The 19039-nt window shown below is 41.5% G+C and overlaps 1 protein-coding gene across 1 annotated transcript in view; it reads right to left on the bottom strand.

Moving 5' to 3' along the window:
• Positions 1-7880: 7880 nt before the first annotated feature.
• The window catches only part of HECA (hdc homolog, cell cycle regulator), a gene marked incomplete at both ends in the record, with an annotated part of 41725 nt that continues 30566 nt past the window's right edge, over positions 7881-19039 (bottom strand). The window contains 2 exons of the mRNA XM_080699882.1: positions 7881-8045; positions 11946-12100. Coding sequence (XP_080556008.1) covers positions 7881-8045; positions 11946-12100 — 320 coding nt within the window. The remainder of the gene's footprint in view (positions 8046-11945; positions 12101-19039) is intronic.

Here is a 19039-nt window from a genome sequence, read left to right as displayed (position 1 = left end):
TCAATAGAATATACATATATTATACACATATACATATATATGTGTGCCCATGTCTAGATTATTCTTCCATTAATCAATTTGACTCTCTTTATGCAGATTTAGGTGTCTAATTGCTTTAACTAATTTTTTTTAATTTACTGGCTCACATCTGAGTTTGTGAGTGAGCTTCTCTTCTATCCAGAGGTTAAAAAATGACACAATAGGAAGAGCAGGAGAAAAGACAAAATGGAGAAGAGAGAGTTGGTAGCTGAAGAAAAAGAAAAGGCAAACAACTATGATAGGTAAAAGGAAAAAGACCAGAAAAAGCAGAGGGCTTTTTTTAATGGAATTTTCCCAACTCTGCTCTCACCAAAGTCCACCTCCACCCAGTATGACCCTAATCGTATATTTTGAAATGTTATGTCTATAAACAGTCCTTAGTAGGTGATACTCTGTGTTCTTATATCTTATTCATCAAAGGTTCATGCTACTGCCGCATCTCTGAGCAGCTAAAGACAGCTATGGCTGCCATAGCTGTTGCCAAAAGTAAATTGACCTTTAGGTATACTGTGCAGTCTTCTAGCGAGTAGCTTTTTGATCTCTGCTAAGCCTTTTGAAATATTCACAGCAGCCCCCAGGATGCCCAGCCACCCCACTCCCTGCACAAGTCACTCTTAAAACCATCGGGTTCTAGGAGACGCTGGCCCGAGGGCCTCACCAGGCCTCATGTCCTTCATTAATCACCTTCTGGGTTGTCAGAACCTAGAAAACTGTGATTTGTTAATGTGACAAAAAGAAAATGTGAGGTAGTGACCGCAACACCACAGCTTTGCAGTGACGAGGACCATTACTAATTAGCAGAAGGATAATCCTAAAACCATGACAAGTTTTAATTCTCTAAGAGCAACATGGAACCAGAACTTTATTCTCCCAAGGTTGTGTGGAACTCAAAAACAGTGATCAAGTGTAACAGCCTACAAACGCCTGGGATACCAGCGCCAGACAAGATGACGAGAAACCAAAAATGGAACACACCTAGACAAACTGAAAGGCTAAAAAGGAAAACTCTGCCCAAACTGGATAGATCAACGCTATCAAATCCGACAGCTTGACATATTCGAATCCAAAAATATCTCAAAGTTAGATCCCAAAGTGAATAAAATGATAGATTTCTAGTGTAGACTGTTAAAATGTCACCTTATACTCCGACAGTTCTCCTCAAGTTATCACCGATCTTAGCAAATGGGAAGAGATGTCAACAAATTAATGCATGAAAAATGAGTTAAAAATCACAATGACTGATTTAAAATACCTCTTTTCCTTTAGAAAGTATTCCTTTTTTTTTTTCCTTTTCTAAAAATAAAGAGGTATCTTCAGATGTACTTGCTATGGTCTGACTGCCCTCCCCAGAGTTGTGTGGGAAACTTTTTCCCCAGAACAACCATGTTGAAAGGTGGGTCCCTCTGAGAGGACCCAATGCATTAATGTCACTATTAAAAAGGCCCTCAGGCGTGGACACACTTTCTTCTGCTCTTCTGGCATGTGAGGATGCAATACAAGAAGGCCCTCATAAAGTAATAGTACTTTGATCTTGGATTTCCCAATCTCCAGTAATTGGGACTCTGAGACGTCTCGCATAAAACAAGTTCAAGGACAACCTCAGCAGCTTATCAAGGCCTGATTTCAAAAAATTAAAAGGGCTGAAAGTAGAATGCCTCTTGGTTCAATCCCCAGTATGAGAAACCAAAACCAAAACACCAAAAGAAATACGTTTACCATAATCCTTCGGTTCTGCCTATAACACCAGCTACTCAGGAGGCTAAGGCAGGAGGATTACAAGTTCAAGGCCAGCCTCTGCAAATTAGTGGCATCTTGTCTCACAATTATCAAGGCTTTGGATGTAGCTCAATGGTAGAACATTTTCCTAGCATGTGTGAGGCCCTGGATTTGATCCCCAGCACCACAAACAATACAAAATTAAAAACACCTCAAAATGGATCATTCACCTACATATAAAACCTGAGTGTAAAACTCCAGAAGAAACCACTCCTTCCTGGAGTAAGGAAACATTTCTTGGTATGAAACCAAAAAGAACAAACTGATAGGAGTTGGGTTTGGGGTCAGTGGTAAAACACTTGCCTAGCACACAGGAGACCCTGGGTTCTGTCCCAGACATGGGGGTAAAAGGTGGACAAAAATTTTGAACAGAAAATATGCAGATGATAAGTATACAAAAAAGGTGCTCAACATCACTGTCCTTAGAGAAATAAATAAGCTAAAACATTAATAATATACCACTAAATATTTATTAGAATGGCTAAAATTAAACTGTCAGCAGAGAGTTGGAGGAGCTGAAACTCTCGTACACTGCACTGAGAAATATGAAATGGTGTAACAGGATCCAGCTGTGGTGGCACGTGCCAATCCTCACTGTGCGGGAGGCTGAGGCAGGAAGGTCACATGCAAAGGAAATGGTGTGACCACTTTGTAAATGGTTTGGCAGTTTCTTAAAAACTAGCCACACATCTACTAGAAGATCCAGGTATTCTACTCCTAGAAATTTCCCCGGAGGAAAGGAAAAACATGTCCACCTAATTGCACACAAATGTGCATAGCAACTTTATTCATAATAGCCCCAAATGGGAAGCAATCCAAACCTGTCCACCAACAGGTGAATAAACAAATGAGGGCGTATCCAGGCAACACAGCGACATAGGTGGATCTCAAAATAATTATCTGAAGTGAAGGAAGCTGGGCGAATGAGAGCACATCCTGTTTGAGTCTATGTACCTAACACTTCCTAAAAGGCAAACTAGTCTTCAGTGGCAGAGATCAGTGGTTGCCTGGAATTGGAAGAGCAAGGGACTGGCATATTCACCATCCTGACAGGGGAGAGGTCTATGACTCTCTCAGTTGTGCTTGTTAATAGATGTAACTTGTCGCATGTCTATTCTAATTCTCAATAATTCTGTTTTTAAAAGCAAGAGTTCATAGGTCCCATACCCACAGAGCTCCTCTCACTTCTGGGGATTTTGCTCCACAGAAGGTCCAGACACTTCTCCTTTTACATATCCTTTCCTCCCAAACCCTTAAGTTGAACAGATAACTTTGTATTTCTGTCTGGTAAGTGTATGAGCCTGTATATTTTTCTTTTACAGTATTTTGTATTTTATATTTTATTTGGAAACAGTATATTTTTCTTTGAGGGAAAGGGGTACTTAGGATTGAACCCAGGAGCATTAAATTTCCAAGGCCTTGTTAATTTTTTTTAAACAAGGGTCTCACTAAGTTGCTGAGGCTGTCCTTGAACCTGCAATCCTCCTGTCTCAGCCTCCCAAGTATTTGTTATAGGAGTGTATTGCTGCACCTAAGAGAATATTCCATTCACTCAGATGTCACCTTAGCATTAAAAAATGAAAAAGAAACCAGTAAATACACAGTGAAGGTAAAAAAAAAAAAAGAAAACCTCAAAATTAATTCCGGGATCTAAATAAAGTTTGTTAAAAATTTTCTCAGGTAACATCGGCTACTAAAGATAGTCTCGGGTACCTCATGTCTAAGTCTAATTAATGTGCTAAATGTAGCCTGCATGCAAAGAGCAACTGAAAACAGAAGGTAAAATTAAAGAAAGCTCTTGGAGATCTCACCTCTACACTATGGCTAACTAGCTGGGTATTACCAAAATCTCATTCTGAAGACTAGGAAAGGGAATATAGACGCACTTTTTGGTTAGTCACTAAGTACCTGAACCTAGAGTTAAGTTCTCTGAGCCTCAGTCTGTCTCTAAAATAAGTACTATAGTCATTACAACTTAATATTTACTATGTGACTACAATGAAAAGCATGGTCCTTGCTCTAAACTAGCATTTCTCCACTCCCATCACTATTATGGCTCTGACTTTTCTACTTCTAGAGTAACCGATTTACTGGGACTTCAATGAGACCATCCTAATCTTGAGTTTAAAATACCACCAAAATTTGTGATCAAGTTTATCAGTCCACTTGACATGATAACCATCACCAAGAGATGAGTCTACAGTGGCCAATCCCATTTGGACACTGATGTGACCGTGCTCTTCTTCTAAACTCCACGAGTGCTTGATTAATTTTGCTGTCCGTGAGCCTTAGCAGTGCCAGGGTATGCTAATGTAATTACCACAATGCTAAGGTTTCCACTAGAAGAAAAATTCAAATATGCCTTAAAATTCCACACAAATTACAAATAGCACCAAAAGTTTATAGTTTTAATTAGATGTGGTAGTGACTTTGTAATGGTTTCCTGAAGTGTTTAAAAACCTCAGAATGCCAGGTCTGGTGGTGCACGCTTGTAATCCCAGCGCTTGGGAGGCTGAGACAGGAGGATCACACAGGTTTGAAGCCAGCCTCAGCTACTTAGTGAGGCTCTCAGTAACTTAGTGAGACTCTGTTTCCAAATAAAATATAAAATAGTCCAGAGGTAGAAGAGCCTCTGGATTCAGCCTCTGGGTTCCTCCCCCAGTACCACAAAAAACAAAACTAAACAAAAAAACCTCAGCATATCTCTATCTTTTCTGACTAGACAATCTATTTTCTCAAAAATTCCAACAAAAATACTGACACAATTTTAGTTTCTGAAATTTTATTATTTTAATACATACATCTCACAAATAGAAACCCTCTAACACCACACACAGTTCCATAACCAAATGTTTCAATTTTATCAACATTCTTCAACTATTTACACTGTCTTCCCTCATCAAAAGTGCAATCCAACACATCCTGACAAGAAATCTTTGCCAGCAATATATTTCTGAGCGGGTTTAAATGGTGCCCACCTGTTATGTTTTCTTCCAATTATCTGGAATAATAAAATCAACAGGACATGGAGATGAAATGGGTTCGGCAGCATCTTATTTATAAGAACCAAAACATTAAACGAGCATTTTCTCATCTCTTCCCCAGCTTCCAACTACAATTACTCTACAGCTGCTGGCCAGGAAACGACACAGCAAAGCAAAGTGGGGTAACCAGCCCCGGGCACAGAACAGACTGCATGGAAAGCACTGGTTTTGCAGGGCTAAAGAAAAGATTCAGCAAGTCAGATTTGGCTGTCTAATAAGTTATGTATCAAAATGTTAGTTTTAGTGTATAAACACCTAATAATAATCCTTTTTGATGAATTAATTTTCCTCAAACAGATAATATATTATTTTATTCTGAAAATGAATTTCTTTTACAAAACTGAAAATTAAAGGATGTTTGGGGAAGTGTTTGTGTGGTTAGAATGAAACAATTTGCCCACCTCTCAATTTCAGGGCATGTCTGTATCTTTTATGCAAAAATCCAATACATCAACTGCTTCAGATGTAGCCAGAAGAAAGTGGAGAGCCAAGATGGCCTAAAGAGAAAATGGTCCATCAGAAATTATCTTCTTTCTAAACTACAGCAGATAATAGTATTTGTTCAAGGTATGGAAGTCTTAAAAGTAAATTATAAAAAAATGTTAGAGTAGGTGAAAAATAACTTTGAAATTATTAGTCATTCTTCAGATTGCTTCGTGTTATTGAACACTATTCATCAGGAAAACAGAAATTGGATCTCCTGGGTGACTGATATCCCTTAATATCCTAACAACAACACAAATAATCTTTCTTGACATACTCCAATTCCGATCAAGGTGCTCAGGGCAAGCTTGAAGAAAATATTAAGGTCAGCAGATTTCCAAAATAAGATTTATCTTTATAGTGTGCATACTCAATTGTATTTTATTTTCAAATCAGCCAAATTTTCCCTTCTCGACAAAATGTAATGCCTGAAAGGCAAAAGATGAGTATGATACTCATCCTTCTCTTTTTATATAACTGCAAACATCTATAACATCACCACTTTATCATCAAAATATCATTTCAAAGCAAATTATACCTGATTATAGTGAAACCTCATCATATTTTAGGGCTAGAAAACAATCTAAGGAGGAAATGCATACACTACATCCATGATCGTTTTAAACCAAGAGCTTCCTGAATGCAATGTACAGGTCAACTTTAAGCTCAGAACAATCTAATGGGCAGGTTTCACTAGAAAATGTAGGTGGGTTAAAAAACAGAATTATAAATATATTACTATTTAAATTCAAAAATAAAATCCAGATGGTTCTCCAAAGAAAAGCGTACCAACTTCTATACTTGGTACTTAAGAGAAACAACAGGGAACCAGTTAATTCAAAATCACAGCTTTGTTTATCAAAGACACATTTTCAAGGTTTATGTCCTACAGACCCATAGTAGTTGCATCAAATGCTGTCTGACCAATAATGATTTTCTGCTTCCCATAAGCACTGTATTTCCTCTCACAAGAAACATTTTTCAGATCATCAAACACCAAACCAGATGTAGCAAACCAAACAACAATTATCCTGGCTGAAAGATGAAGAATATTAAATCAACTCATTGGTTCTTCAATGCTGTATTGTTTCAAATAAAACATCAAATGTTCACATAGTAGAAATGAACCCTTACACACAGTGCCTTAAACACTTCTGAAAGGAAACACCACACGGAGAGAAAAATGGTATATACCAAAGGGGTAATATAAAATATTCACATTAACTCCCAAATTTGGCTAATTATTTTTAGTACTTTTAGCATACACACCTATCGTGCTTAAAGTTATCAAATTCATTTATGAGAAATCATATTCCAGTTTTACAAGGGTATGGAGTTTTGGGTGTGTTTAACTCATCAAGAATATGATCGGAAGGCTGTATTTTTGAATGCCCAAAGCTCTGGCTAGTCAAGTTTTGTATGTGATCATTTTTTCACTATAGTAGGGTATCATAGAGACCTTTAGATATGTCATTATGCACTACAGTGTTTCTCAGAAATGAAGCACACTTTAAAAAGAAGTGTCTTCATTATCATTCTCTCAAACAGTATTTCTCTTTCCATCCTCAGGTCAACTGTCTGATTTTGGAAACTCGGTTTTGAACGCGTTCAATGTGTCTCTAAGGGACTGCGGGGAGGGTAAGTGTGGCGTGACTGGTTCTGAGGCTTGCTGGTTAGCATCTGCAGCAGGAGTTTATCTGGGAGAAGGATCCGATACTAAACGGCACTTCAACAGTATCTGTGTATATCATTACTGCTCAAATCCTGTTATGCATGGATGCTCCTTGAGAGCTATTCTGATCAACTGCAGAGACACAATTCAAATGACCAAGTTTTGCCATTTTTGCCCTCTTAATTCATTGTACAACATTCCTACATTCATTTTATACTGGGTTATAGGTCAGCTTACCTAAAATATATATGCAACACAAATAACTTTGATATGTCTTATAATTTGGATATTATTTTCTGTATGAAAACAGATGGTGAAAACATGGCACTCATGTCCACTTTAAGGTCATCAATCTGTGGAGCAAATCGCATGCCAATGTGTGTTGCAGAGAGCTAAGCTGAGACAGCCCAATACATCTTAGCTCTCAAGGCTCAGACTTACATTCATTGGTCATGTGTGTTCCCTGGGCCCACGGAAGATCTAAGAGTGAGTCTTTACAAAGTTGACATTTTAGTAAGAGCTCCCTCCCAACTCCTACCATGCTTTTTTTTTTTACAGTCATATAATTCCTTTTCTAACTCCATCCTTCCCTCCCTACCATCTTAAAGCTGCATCAGAGACTTTTGGTGAGGGCAAACCACTACTAAACTCCCACGATTACCCATCTGGGCGCTGGTCCTGACCACAGACTAACACTTGAGAATCAGACAGGGCAAGGGGCAGCCCCCATTTTAGTGGCACACACATACAAAGTAATTCTGCTTTAAATTAGAAAAGAAATTAATGTCACAGAATGTCTTCCTATAAAAGATATGTAACAAAGTAATAATATCAATAAAATAGCTATTACTAAAGCAAAGCTTTCATCAATAAGCTTCAAGGACTTTGAAGGAGGAGAATGGCTTCACGAAGTGGTAGTCCAGGTTCCCACAGTGTGGACACTGCTGGACGTTGCTGTACTCAGAGAAGTACTGCATCCCAATCCGCACGTCAATCACGGGCTTCCCACAGTGCTTGCAATTCAGCCGGGCCTAGGGAAACACACATCATGAGTCACAGTTCTCCCAGCTTTGCAACACCTGTCCAAGTCATCCAAACCAAAACACCAGGGCACCAGTCGAGAGTTCAGTAAAACATCCAAAATGTGCTACACAAAGCTTAAGATGTATATTCAAATACCTATTATCATAAACCTGAAAGATTAAAAAAATCCCAATTTCTCTATTGATATGAGGCACCGCTGGTCCTTTTATCTATCAGTGGGAAGAAAATGCTAAACCAGTCCTGCCCAAAACTCACCTAACAGAAGCTCCTGCACCCTAGATTTATGACAGTGGCTGCTGGGTGCAGCTCAGTGGTAGAATGCTTGTCTAGTGGCTGACGATGACTTTCCCACACAAACTTGAAATGAAACTTCTCTGAAGAGAAGTTTCATTTCAAAAGTTTATATATATTTAACATTTTACTCCTTATTAACACTGTTTTCTTTGATGTAAAAAAAATCAACTACCAGCCAAGTGTGGTGGTGCACGCTTGTAATCTTAGTACTTGGGAGGCTGAGACAGAAGGATCCCAGGTTCACAGAAAGCCTCGGCTACTTAGTGAGGCCCTCCACAACTTAGTGAGACCCTACTTCAAAATAAAAAATAGGTCTGGAGGTGTAGTTCAGAGGAAGAATGCCCCTGGGTTAAACAATCTTAAAAACGATGTGCAGATTTGAGTTCAGTACTGCAAAAAAAAAAAAAAAATCCCTAAAATATTCAGGAAAAATTGGCAATACAGACAAACGTGCTGTTTTTCCTGCAGTTTTAAGAACCCCTAGATCACTCTCTCTTAATTCATGCCTGAGCCTCTGTTTAACAGCACAATCCTAGACCCTTCAGAAACAGGTCCAGACTGAAGTGAGTAACTAGGAATTGTAAATAACACAGACTTGCCAATTAGATGCTATCTAAAAAAACACTAACAAAATATAATCTCAATTTGTCCTCAAAACACTCTTCTAAGGTAGGTGGTATTAACTAAATTTTAGCAGGCCCAAGACCACATAGTTAGAAGGCAGAAAAGTGGAACTTGACCCAGAGTAGCCTGTCTCACACTCTTTGCCAGCAATACACTATCTTTCTGCAACCAGAAATAAACTCCCTTTTAAGACTTCATTCCACCAGGCATAATGGAGCATATCTGTACTGAGGCTGAGACAGGAGGATCACAGATTCCTATCAGGAATTTAACAAGACCTTGTTTCCAAATAAAAAAATAAAATAGGTCTTCAGCTTTAGCTTGAAGTTAGAATGTCCCTGGTTTCAATCTCTAGCACCACAAAAAAACAAAATAAACATTTCATCCCTGAACAACATGAAAAATGAAATTCTGAGCAAAGTGTGTGTGTGTGTGTGTGTGTGTGTGTGTGTGTGTGTGTGTACGCGCACGCACGCACGTGTGTTTATGTTTCACTTACTGAGGGTTAAACCCAGGGGCATTCAACCTCTGAGTTACAACCTCAGTCCTATTTTATTTTTTAGTTTGAAACACAGTCTAAGTTGCCGAGACTGACTTTGAACCTATGACCTTCCTGTCTCAACCTCACAAGTACTGGGATTACAGGAGGGCACTAAAATGCCCAGCTCCAAGCAAACTTCCCTTTAACTTGGTTATCCTCTCTGATAACCAGTTACTGCTTATTTTTAGCTCAGATTTATTAGAAGATTTCCTTGGGTTTCTAACTAGTGTCTGTCACCTATATCTTCACAGTAAGTATTTTCAAGTGATTACAAATAATAGTCATAAATAACAATCAAATATGTCTTCCATTTCCGTGGGAGGCCAGAAAATCTAGGTCTAGCTTAAACTGTTTAAAATATATATGTGTGTATATACGTATGTATGTGTATGTATGTAATCATGCATGCACACATACCAATGGACTTGTGTGGCAGGATGCCATTCTGTTTCTTCTCTCTAAAAACACAAAAATAATCCCACAGCAGTTCCAATAGTGCAGTGGGGCTGAATCATGGATGTGGCTGTGGCTATGCTTTGTGTAGACCTAGGTAAAATATCCAAGGTTTTGAGGCATCCGTTTCACAGGCAATCAGGAGGCTGGAAGAGTCTCCTAGCCCTGCCCAGTGCCGACACGCTGTGAGTTAACAGGCCTAAACAGTCTTTCACTTCCTCGCTTTCTGTGGTTTGTGTGCAGAGAAAAGAGCCACTTCCTTTGGTTTCTCTCAGCTCAAGAGATGGCTGGTTTTAAGGCATGACAATTGTCATAGACTGCTACACTGAACAACTCAAGACTTCACCAACCCATTCCCAAGGCTAAGCTTAAAACTGAAAACATGGTCATTGCATTAGAGCAGCATAAAATTAGTCAACCCTATCTGGGACCAAAGGACCAGCTACGGACAGCCCTTTGGGTCTCTCAAGAGTCTACTTCTCTTCTGACACATAGGAGTGGACAAAGTAAAGTTGAAATATTGCCTCTGCCATCCTTTCAACTCAACAGACAGAGGTTGCTGGGCGTGGTGGTACGGGTCTATAATCCGAGTGCTTGGGAGGCTGAGACAGGAGGATCATAGTTATAAGGACAGCCTCAGCAATTTGTGAAACACTTAGCAACCTAGGAAGACCCTGTTTCAAAATAAATAAAAAGGGATGGGAGTATAGCTTAGAAGTAGAATTCCCCTGGGTTCAATCTCCAATACCGCAAAAAAAAAAAAAAAAAAAAAAAAAAGACACAGGTCATCTTCTTAGTAAACTAATTTAGTAAACTAAGATTAAGAATACTCTCTTTACAGAAAAGAAATTATGATGCTACCAATACAAAACCCTGTAGCAAACTAATAAAGTGTGTGCCAGTTATTCCCATTACAAGTCAGGCTTGCACATTGAGAAGCAAAGAAAAATATCTCCCCTAACGATGAAGAGCAAGGAATTATATAACAAGATCTTTTCCTCAACCACTTGGAAATACACCAAGAGAATTCTGAGGATTTTTATCTCCTGCATGTCTATGGTCTTATTTAATGTGTTTTCATATGTTAATACTTCCCTCTGTTCCTGATGACAGCTAAATTTAAGATTTTATCTTAGCATAAAATAAAGGCCTCTTCTTACCAGTGCTTTAGGGATGGCAAATCTTCCATGTCAATCTCAAACACATTACAAAGTTAGCCCGTCCTGGGTAGCTGGTGCTATCCCGCAAAAAGCAAACAACGAAAAACTACTACTACTAAAGAAAGTGAGGCTTTCCTTTAAATCATGACTTATTATAAATTTAATACAAGCCAATAATATAAAATATGAGAAAATATAAGCAAGCAAAAAGAAAATTAAAGGAATTACTCAGCATTCAACTGCCTGGGCAATCTGAGCCAACTGCCAAGAGGTGAGCAGATCCGTTCTCACGCTCACTTATTGGTAATTGGAAGCATTGTGTCCTCCCATTTTATAACTTGCCTTTTTTTTTTAAGAGTACTGGAAAGTGAACCCAGGGGTATTCTACCTCCAAGCTATACCAGTCCTATTTTTTATTTTTGAAACAGGGTCTAAGTTGCAGAGGGCCTCACTAAGTGGCTGAGGCTACCCACAAACCTATAATCTTCCTGTCTCAATCTCCCAAGTACTGAAATTATAAGCACGTGCCCCCCACCCAGTTTATAGCTTGATATTTTATTTAAATGAGAAATATTCTAAATATAATGATATATTATTCTGCAGTATCACTTTTGATGACTACATAGTATTCTACTACAGTGCAGTAACTGAGTCTTCTTGCCAAACTTCAGGGGAGTTTCTGACTGAATTTCTTTACTCTCAAGCCCTCACACCTCCCCCAAAGAGACCACAGTACAGACTCCAACTCCTGTACACTCACTTGTGGACAGAAGCCAAATACTACCCGCTGCTCCCTTAGTGGAGTTGGTACCCACCTGACAGCAGGGAGAAGCAGCCAGGATGTCGTAGGTGTACATCGTGCCCAGCTGGTGCCAGCTGCCATCCCACCGCGACTTACACTTGATGCAGATGATCTTGTGAACACCTTCCAGGCAGTCCACACATACTGCATACAGGTGCATGAGTCTCCCTGTGCACAAAAGACACAAGGCTAAGGGCGGCCATCATGGAAATCACATTTTATCTTCAACAGGGATATGAAAAAATGCCTTATCAACTAATGCTAGGCAAACATTTTATCATTTACATAAATACAAGAAGAAAAACAGATGATATTTCTCACATGTCCCCATGCTACCCTTTAAGATTAAGATCAATCACAATTTGTAATACCAGCACTTGGGAGGCTGAGACAAGAGGATTGCAGGTTTGTGGCCAGTTTCAGCTACTTAGTGAGCCCTCTGCAACTTAATGAGACCCTGTTTCAAAATAAAGAGTTAAAATAGGGCTGGGGTTCTATCCCTAGCACCCCCTCCAAAAACGATGAAGCATTATCATCAATAGAACACCTAGGTACTCTCAGTTCAAGTTCATTAAAGATAAATACTTCAATTTAGTTTTCCAAAAAGTGCTGTGGAGTTTACATAACCTATCCATTCAAATTCAAATAATGAAGATCTGCATGCTCAAAAACAGCCAGCAACCACACAAGGCTCTGCTCAGCAGTCCCAGGAGAGGCTTGAGGAGTGAGCCTCCACCACCCGCCTGGTCATGAGCTCCCGCTCATCAGGGAAAGTCAGACGTCTGTCCTGGCACCGATGGCCCAGAATTATGACAAAGCCAAAATTACTATGTTAACTGTCCTTGTCCCCAAAACTGCTCAACCATCTAATTTAGGAAACAGAATTATATCTTACTAGCAAATAGTCTGTTGAAAGTTCAACATATTATTTATTGGGAACTTAAATATCACTTCATTCCTTGATTGCCTATCAAAATCTTAATACTTACAGAGGAAGATGTCACCCTAATTTATAGGGCAGGGGCAGGGTACAAATGACTAGGAAGATTCAGGATGTGTAGGATCTGCCTGGACACTGTGCACCGGCGACACCGCTGCTCTGTGCAGGAAGAGTCCTGCTGGGCTAAGGCGGTCACCAGAATGCAGGCTTCAAGGTGGCTCTGATGAAGAATGTGCTCTATGTCAGATAGCGGGTGTTCACCGCAGAGTAAGGACTAGGCCATTCCCCATCCACTGGAAGGTACCAGAGACTGTGTCCCCCGAGCACAGGAACCACATCTCTCACCCAGTACAATGCCTGGAAGGTGGAAAGCACTCTCTAAGTGTGCGCTGGTGAGTGGACGGGGCAGGCACAGAGGGTGGCCGAGTTTCTTGTAGGACTGCCCACCTCTGCTCTAGGCTGTTGAACACTACAGCTTACATGCCATTTCCACTCTGAGTGATGGGGGCTGTGGTCAAGAAGGCAGCTCAAGGACCCAGGGGCCACTGGAAAGCACTTCATCCCTCGTCTCCCTCCCAGGACTGCATGCTTGCAGTTCTCCAACACCCACTACTGCACGGGCTGTGGCTAGGAGGGTGGGGGCCAGGGAAGGCACAGATTACAACAACCATCACGAAGACAAGCAGTGTGGGTCACAAAGCAAGGTAACTAAGTAGGCCCAACCGCCATGCCTACTTCAGGCTGGGGAACTGACGCTTAGCGGCTTGCACAGCTCACCCCGCTTCACAAAAACAAGCAGCAATGTCCAGGCGCAGGTCCACATCCATCTCTTAGCTGACAGGCAAAGCCTTGGGAATGTCTGGTCCATACTGAATCTTGGGTTTGTTTTCAGTATCTATTACACACTGTCCAAGGAACAGAGAATTCTAAATTTCTAAGGTTTTGTGAGTTCAAACTAAGAGCAAATTCCTAAGAGAACAATCCCATGTGCTGCAAAGAGGTAATGATGTCCAATAAGGCCTTCCTAATGAAACCTATCTTAATAAATTATTAAAGCCAAACAAGACATTTTCTCAGAACAAGAGTCAGAGAACGGGATTAGAGACTGAGTTGGGGGAAGGGAAGGAGGAGCAAAGGACAGAGCAAGGGATTACAATCACCAGGTCCGCCACCAGAAAAGCAAGGGTTTCAGCAGCATGCACGCAGCTGCAAACTGTGGAACCCTGTGGCTTGGAATGTGACCTTTCCACTGGAGCTGAAAACACTAACAAATACAGGGTTGAAGCAGGCGTGGTGGAACACACCTATAATCCCAGTATTTGGGAGACTAAGGCAGGAGGAGCACAGATCACAAGTCACAGGACAGCATCAGCAATGTAGCACGGCTCTCAGCAGCCTAGAGACCACATTCCCAAACAAAAATAATAAAACAGGCCCGGGGGAGTATCAGAGGTAGAATGCCACCAAGTTCAACTCCCAGTGCACTACACACACACACACACACACACACACACACACACACAGAATACATGGCTGAAAGCTGGGCATGGTGGCACACACTTATAATCCCAGCATTCAGGAGGCTGAGACTGGACTTAGTGAGGCCCTCTGCAACTTAGCGAGACCCTGTTTCAAAAAAAAAGAATAAAAATAATAGGTCAGGGGGTGTAGCTCAGGTGTCAAATGCCTCTGGGTTCCATCCCCAGACCCTCAAAAAACAAAACAAAAACAATACGTGGCTGAAACTCTATAATGAAATTATTTACATAAACTTGCTATAAATAAGAGTACCCAGTTGGGCACAGTGGCACATGCCTGCAACCCCAGTACTTAGGAGGCTAAGATGGGAAAGTGGCAGGTTTGAGACTACCTGAGCACCTGAGAGAGGCCCTGTTTCAAAATTTAAAACAAAGAAAGGGCTGAGGTGGGGCTCAGCGGTAAATGTCCCTGGGTTCCATCCTAGTACCCAAATGTGACCAAGGCCTACCGGTGGCCCTGGTGATTCCGCTGGTCATGACTAGACACCTTGACTTTCAGATTCTCAAAGCAACAGCTAATCCTCACTACTTCTGTAGTGTGCACCTACACAGCCATTATCTATCTGTGCACATTTACATATTGATGTTCGTCCCCACATTATGGCAGCTCAAACCTTCCTAGCTTTTAGCCCTTTCTCCACCCACTCCCTTATAGGTTACCTCAAGATTTCTCTTTGGCTCTGTCTAATCCTTTTTTTTTTTTCTTTCCCTTGTCTCCTGATCCACCATTATAAAACAGGCTCCCAGTGTTTGCCCCAAACACTTATTCTGACAGTTACCTGCCAGGCCTCTCCAGAGCGCAGTGCTCCTCCAGCCCAGCACACAGGCGCCCTCAGCCAGTGCCCTGAGATCAGGTCCTTCCCCACCTTCTCTAGAGCCAGTGAGCCAAGCCAGGCCTCTCCCGCACAGCCCAGGAGCCCCACACTTGCCATTTTCCTCGCACATCTCCCCTCCTTCAACTCCCACTGTCCATGCAGCAGTATTATCTTTTATTCAGATTAGAGAAATAAAGTTTCAACTCTTTCTCTAGAGCTCAACCTTTTCAAACAACTTTTGGAGCATGTGACTGTGTGCTTTAAAAACTGTTCAGAACCTCCCATTCATATTCATAAGAAGCACGGCAATGCTCTTTATGACTTCAAAGGACACCCACAATCTGCTCTCCACATCCTACTCACTTTCCACACTAGAACATCTCTGGCTCCAACTGAATGGTTCTCTCTGCCTCTTGATCACAACCTGCTTTTCTTTTAACCACCAGACTCTGCTTCCATTGTTCCCTCACCTCCTCAACAGATGCCTGACAAGGCTAGACCCTCTGCCCTTCAAAGCCCAGCCCACCCTGTGACACCTGCCTTCATGCTGCCTGTGACAAGCCAGGCCAAAGTTGCCCCTCCCCTTGGAGATTACAGAACGCTAATGGACATATCTCCACGTTACTCATTCCACATGGGGTTCTACATGGGTCTGGTAGATTAGTTATTTTATTTTTTTTTAAAAAAAGCATCTTATCTCCTAACATTATAAATGATGACAGGCAAGTACTGACATTGGCCAGCACATGTGTAAAACCCATAAATCTGACTGACAAGTGAATGGCATTAAAAGAATCTGTCCCAGCCGGGTGTGATGGAGCACACCTATAATCTTGGTACCTGGGAGGCTGAGGCAAGAGGATCACAGGTTCAAGGCCAGCGTTCAGCAAGGCCCTCAGGACCTTAGAACTTGTTTAAAAAAAAAAAAAAGTGAAGGGAGGGCTGGGGGTGTAGCTTGGAGGTAGAACATCCCTATGTTCAATCTGTAGTATCACACACACATACAAATGACCTGTCCATATTTGTCCACCATAAATAAAAAAGAACATAACCATTCTCATGTACAATATATCTATGTACCCTCAATTCATCTTCACAAAGAATGGTTCAACTTTTAGAACAGAGAAATAAAGGTTTCTCCTTCAGAAATTACCAGCAAACAGGATAAAGAATGAGAAACAAAAACACAAACTCCACCTTCCATCAGACAAGAGGCCAGTAAGTACATGGAGGAAACAGAGGAAGAGAGGCTAAGGCAGCACAGGAGCAGACAACAGCCGCTGGGGGGGTGAGGCGCTGATGGCAATGGGCGGGGTGCGCCAAGCTACAAACAACCCTAAGGCCAGGTAACTCATGAAGAAGCAGAGCAGCTCAGCACCCAGAGACGCACCGGTCTCAGGACTCAGGCTGATGAACACAGCACCACAGGAGTAAGGGACTCAGCCTCACGCTTAGCCCTCTAGACACTGCAGCTTCCACTCTCACCCAAGGAAAGCTGCCCTGACATGCCAGGTGAATCCGCATACTCCACTAGGGGATATAAATTAGTACAACCATTATGCAAAATGAGAATTGCCATTTGAACCAGCAATCTCACTCCTGAGTTCACACCCAAAGGAAATGAAATCAGTATTTGAGACAAAAATCTGCACTCCCACACTAACTGCATCAGAATTCACAACTTAAGTCTCCAACACTGATAAATAGTTAAAAAGTGTGTTTGTACGTACACTCACACAATGGAATGCCATATGGCCATTAAAAGAATGAAATCAGCTTGGCATGTAATCCTAGTACTTGGGAGGCTGAGCCAAGAAGATCACAGGTTTGTGACTAGCCTTAGCTACTTAGTGAGGCCCTCTGCAACTTAGTAAGATCCTGTTTCAAAAATAAAGAATAAAAGTAGGCCTGGAGATGTATCTTAGAGGTGGAATGCTCCAGGGTTCAAACCTCCAGTACTGCAAAAAAAAAAAAAAAAAGGATGGATGAAATCTTGTCATTCATGGCAACATGGATGAACCTGGAGAACATGTAAAATAAGCCAGGCACAGAAAGACAAATTCTTTATGACCTTATTCATTTGTAGAAAATTTAAAAATAGCTGACCTCAGAGAATAGAATTATGGTTTTCCAAGGCTGCAAAGGGAAGGGGAGTAGCAGGGAAAGATTTGTTAATGAACACAAAATTACAGTTAGATAGGAGGAATAAATTCTAGTGTTCTACACAATAGTGACTAAATTAGTATCATATTGCATTTTTCATAATAGGGAATTTTGAATATTCTCATCATAAAGAAATGATAAGAGGTAACAGAGGTCCTAAATACCCTGACCAGATCACTACATAATGTATACATGTATCAAAACATCATACTGTGCACCATAAATACATATAATTATTCTGTCAATTAAAATTGAAGTAAAACTTAAAAAAAAAAAGCCCAATTGGAGGGCAGCCCATTGGTCATCAGTGTTAGCAAAAGCAACCCAGAAGGCAGCCACCCACCCAGTGGTGGTGGTGGTGCCCTACAGCGGCGGGCCTCTGCACATGTGTCCCAAGATCAAGCAAGAGGCTGTCTCCTCCTACGCTGTTGCTAGACCCCCATTCAGCAATGGGCACCGGCCAAGCGCACACAACCTCCCCCTGGGGCAGTAGCTCCCTAGCAGGACTACTCTGACCCTGAGTCCCAAGGAACTGCTGAGCAGCAGCTGGGACTGCCACCCTACCCTCCAGGATTCCATCCCTATCTTGGGCCCAACTACCCACCTTCCTGCAGGACCAGATACAGCCGCAAGTCCCACCGCTCCACTACCAAGAGCTCATGCCACCTGGTTCCTGCCTCCAGAGGAGTCCAAGCCAAAGAGGGCAAGAAGGTTGTGGCCCCTAAAAAGGATGGCCACTCACACTTGTGATTATGCTGGCTTCAGGAAGACCTATACAAAGAGTTCTCATCTCATCCACACAAGTGAGAAACCTTACCACTGTGTTTGGGATAGCTGTGGGTGGAAATTCGCCCGTTCTGATGAACTGAGCAGGCACTACCCCAAGCACACGGGCTATCGCCCATTCCAGTGCCAGAATGTGACCAGGCCTTCTCCAGATCAGACCACCTCGCCTCACAGAGGAAGAGGCACTTTTAAATCCTGAACACTGAATCTGACCCACACTGCCAGAAGAAAATTCAGTATTTTTTTTTTTAACCTTTCATACTATCTCCTCCCTCCCTTTCTGGGGGTGGAACCCAACTGGCAAGCACTACAATCATGGTCAAGTTCCCAACAAGTCAGCTCATGAATGGATAATCAGAAGAAAGAAGGAATCCAAAAGACAAAAATCAAAAGAACAGATGGGGTCTGTCACTGGATCTTACAGCATTCCAATTCTAAATCCAACTTGAACATGCCTGGACTTACAAAACGCCAAGGGGAGTGGAGTGGATATCAGAATATAAATAAATTAGATCTAAGAGTTGGGGGAAAGCCGGACATGGTGGTGCATGCTTGTAATCCCAGCATTTGGGAGGCTGAGACAGGAGGATCGCAGTTCACGGACAGCCTCAGCTACTTAGTGAGGCCCTCCACAACTTAAGTGAGAGTCTGTTTCAAATTAAAGAATACAAAGTAGGGCTGGGGTGTAGCTCGGAGGTAGAATGCCCGTGGGTTCTATTCCCAGACCTACAAAAAAAAACAAAGAGAGTGGGGAGGGGAGATCAGAACTCCCTTGAATTGTGTCTCAATGCAATATAAGTATAAAGATTGCCTTGTATTCTCTTTGCCTTCTAAAAGCCATTATATATTAGAAGAAAAGGGAGAA

Source organism: Muscardinus avellanarius, assembly GCF_963383645.1.
Source record: "Muscardinus avellanarius genome assembly, chromosome: 8".
Taxonomy (NCBI): domain Eukaryota; kingdom Metazoa; phylum Chordata; class Mammalia; order Rodentia; family Gliridae; genus Muscardinus; species Muscardinus avellanarius.
Note: the sequence above shows the minus strand (reverse complement) of the source record. Positions and strands in the feature narration are given on the sequence as shown.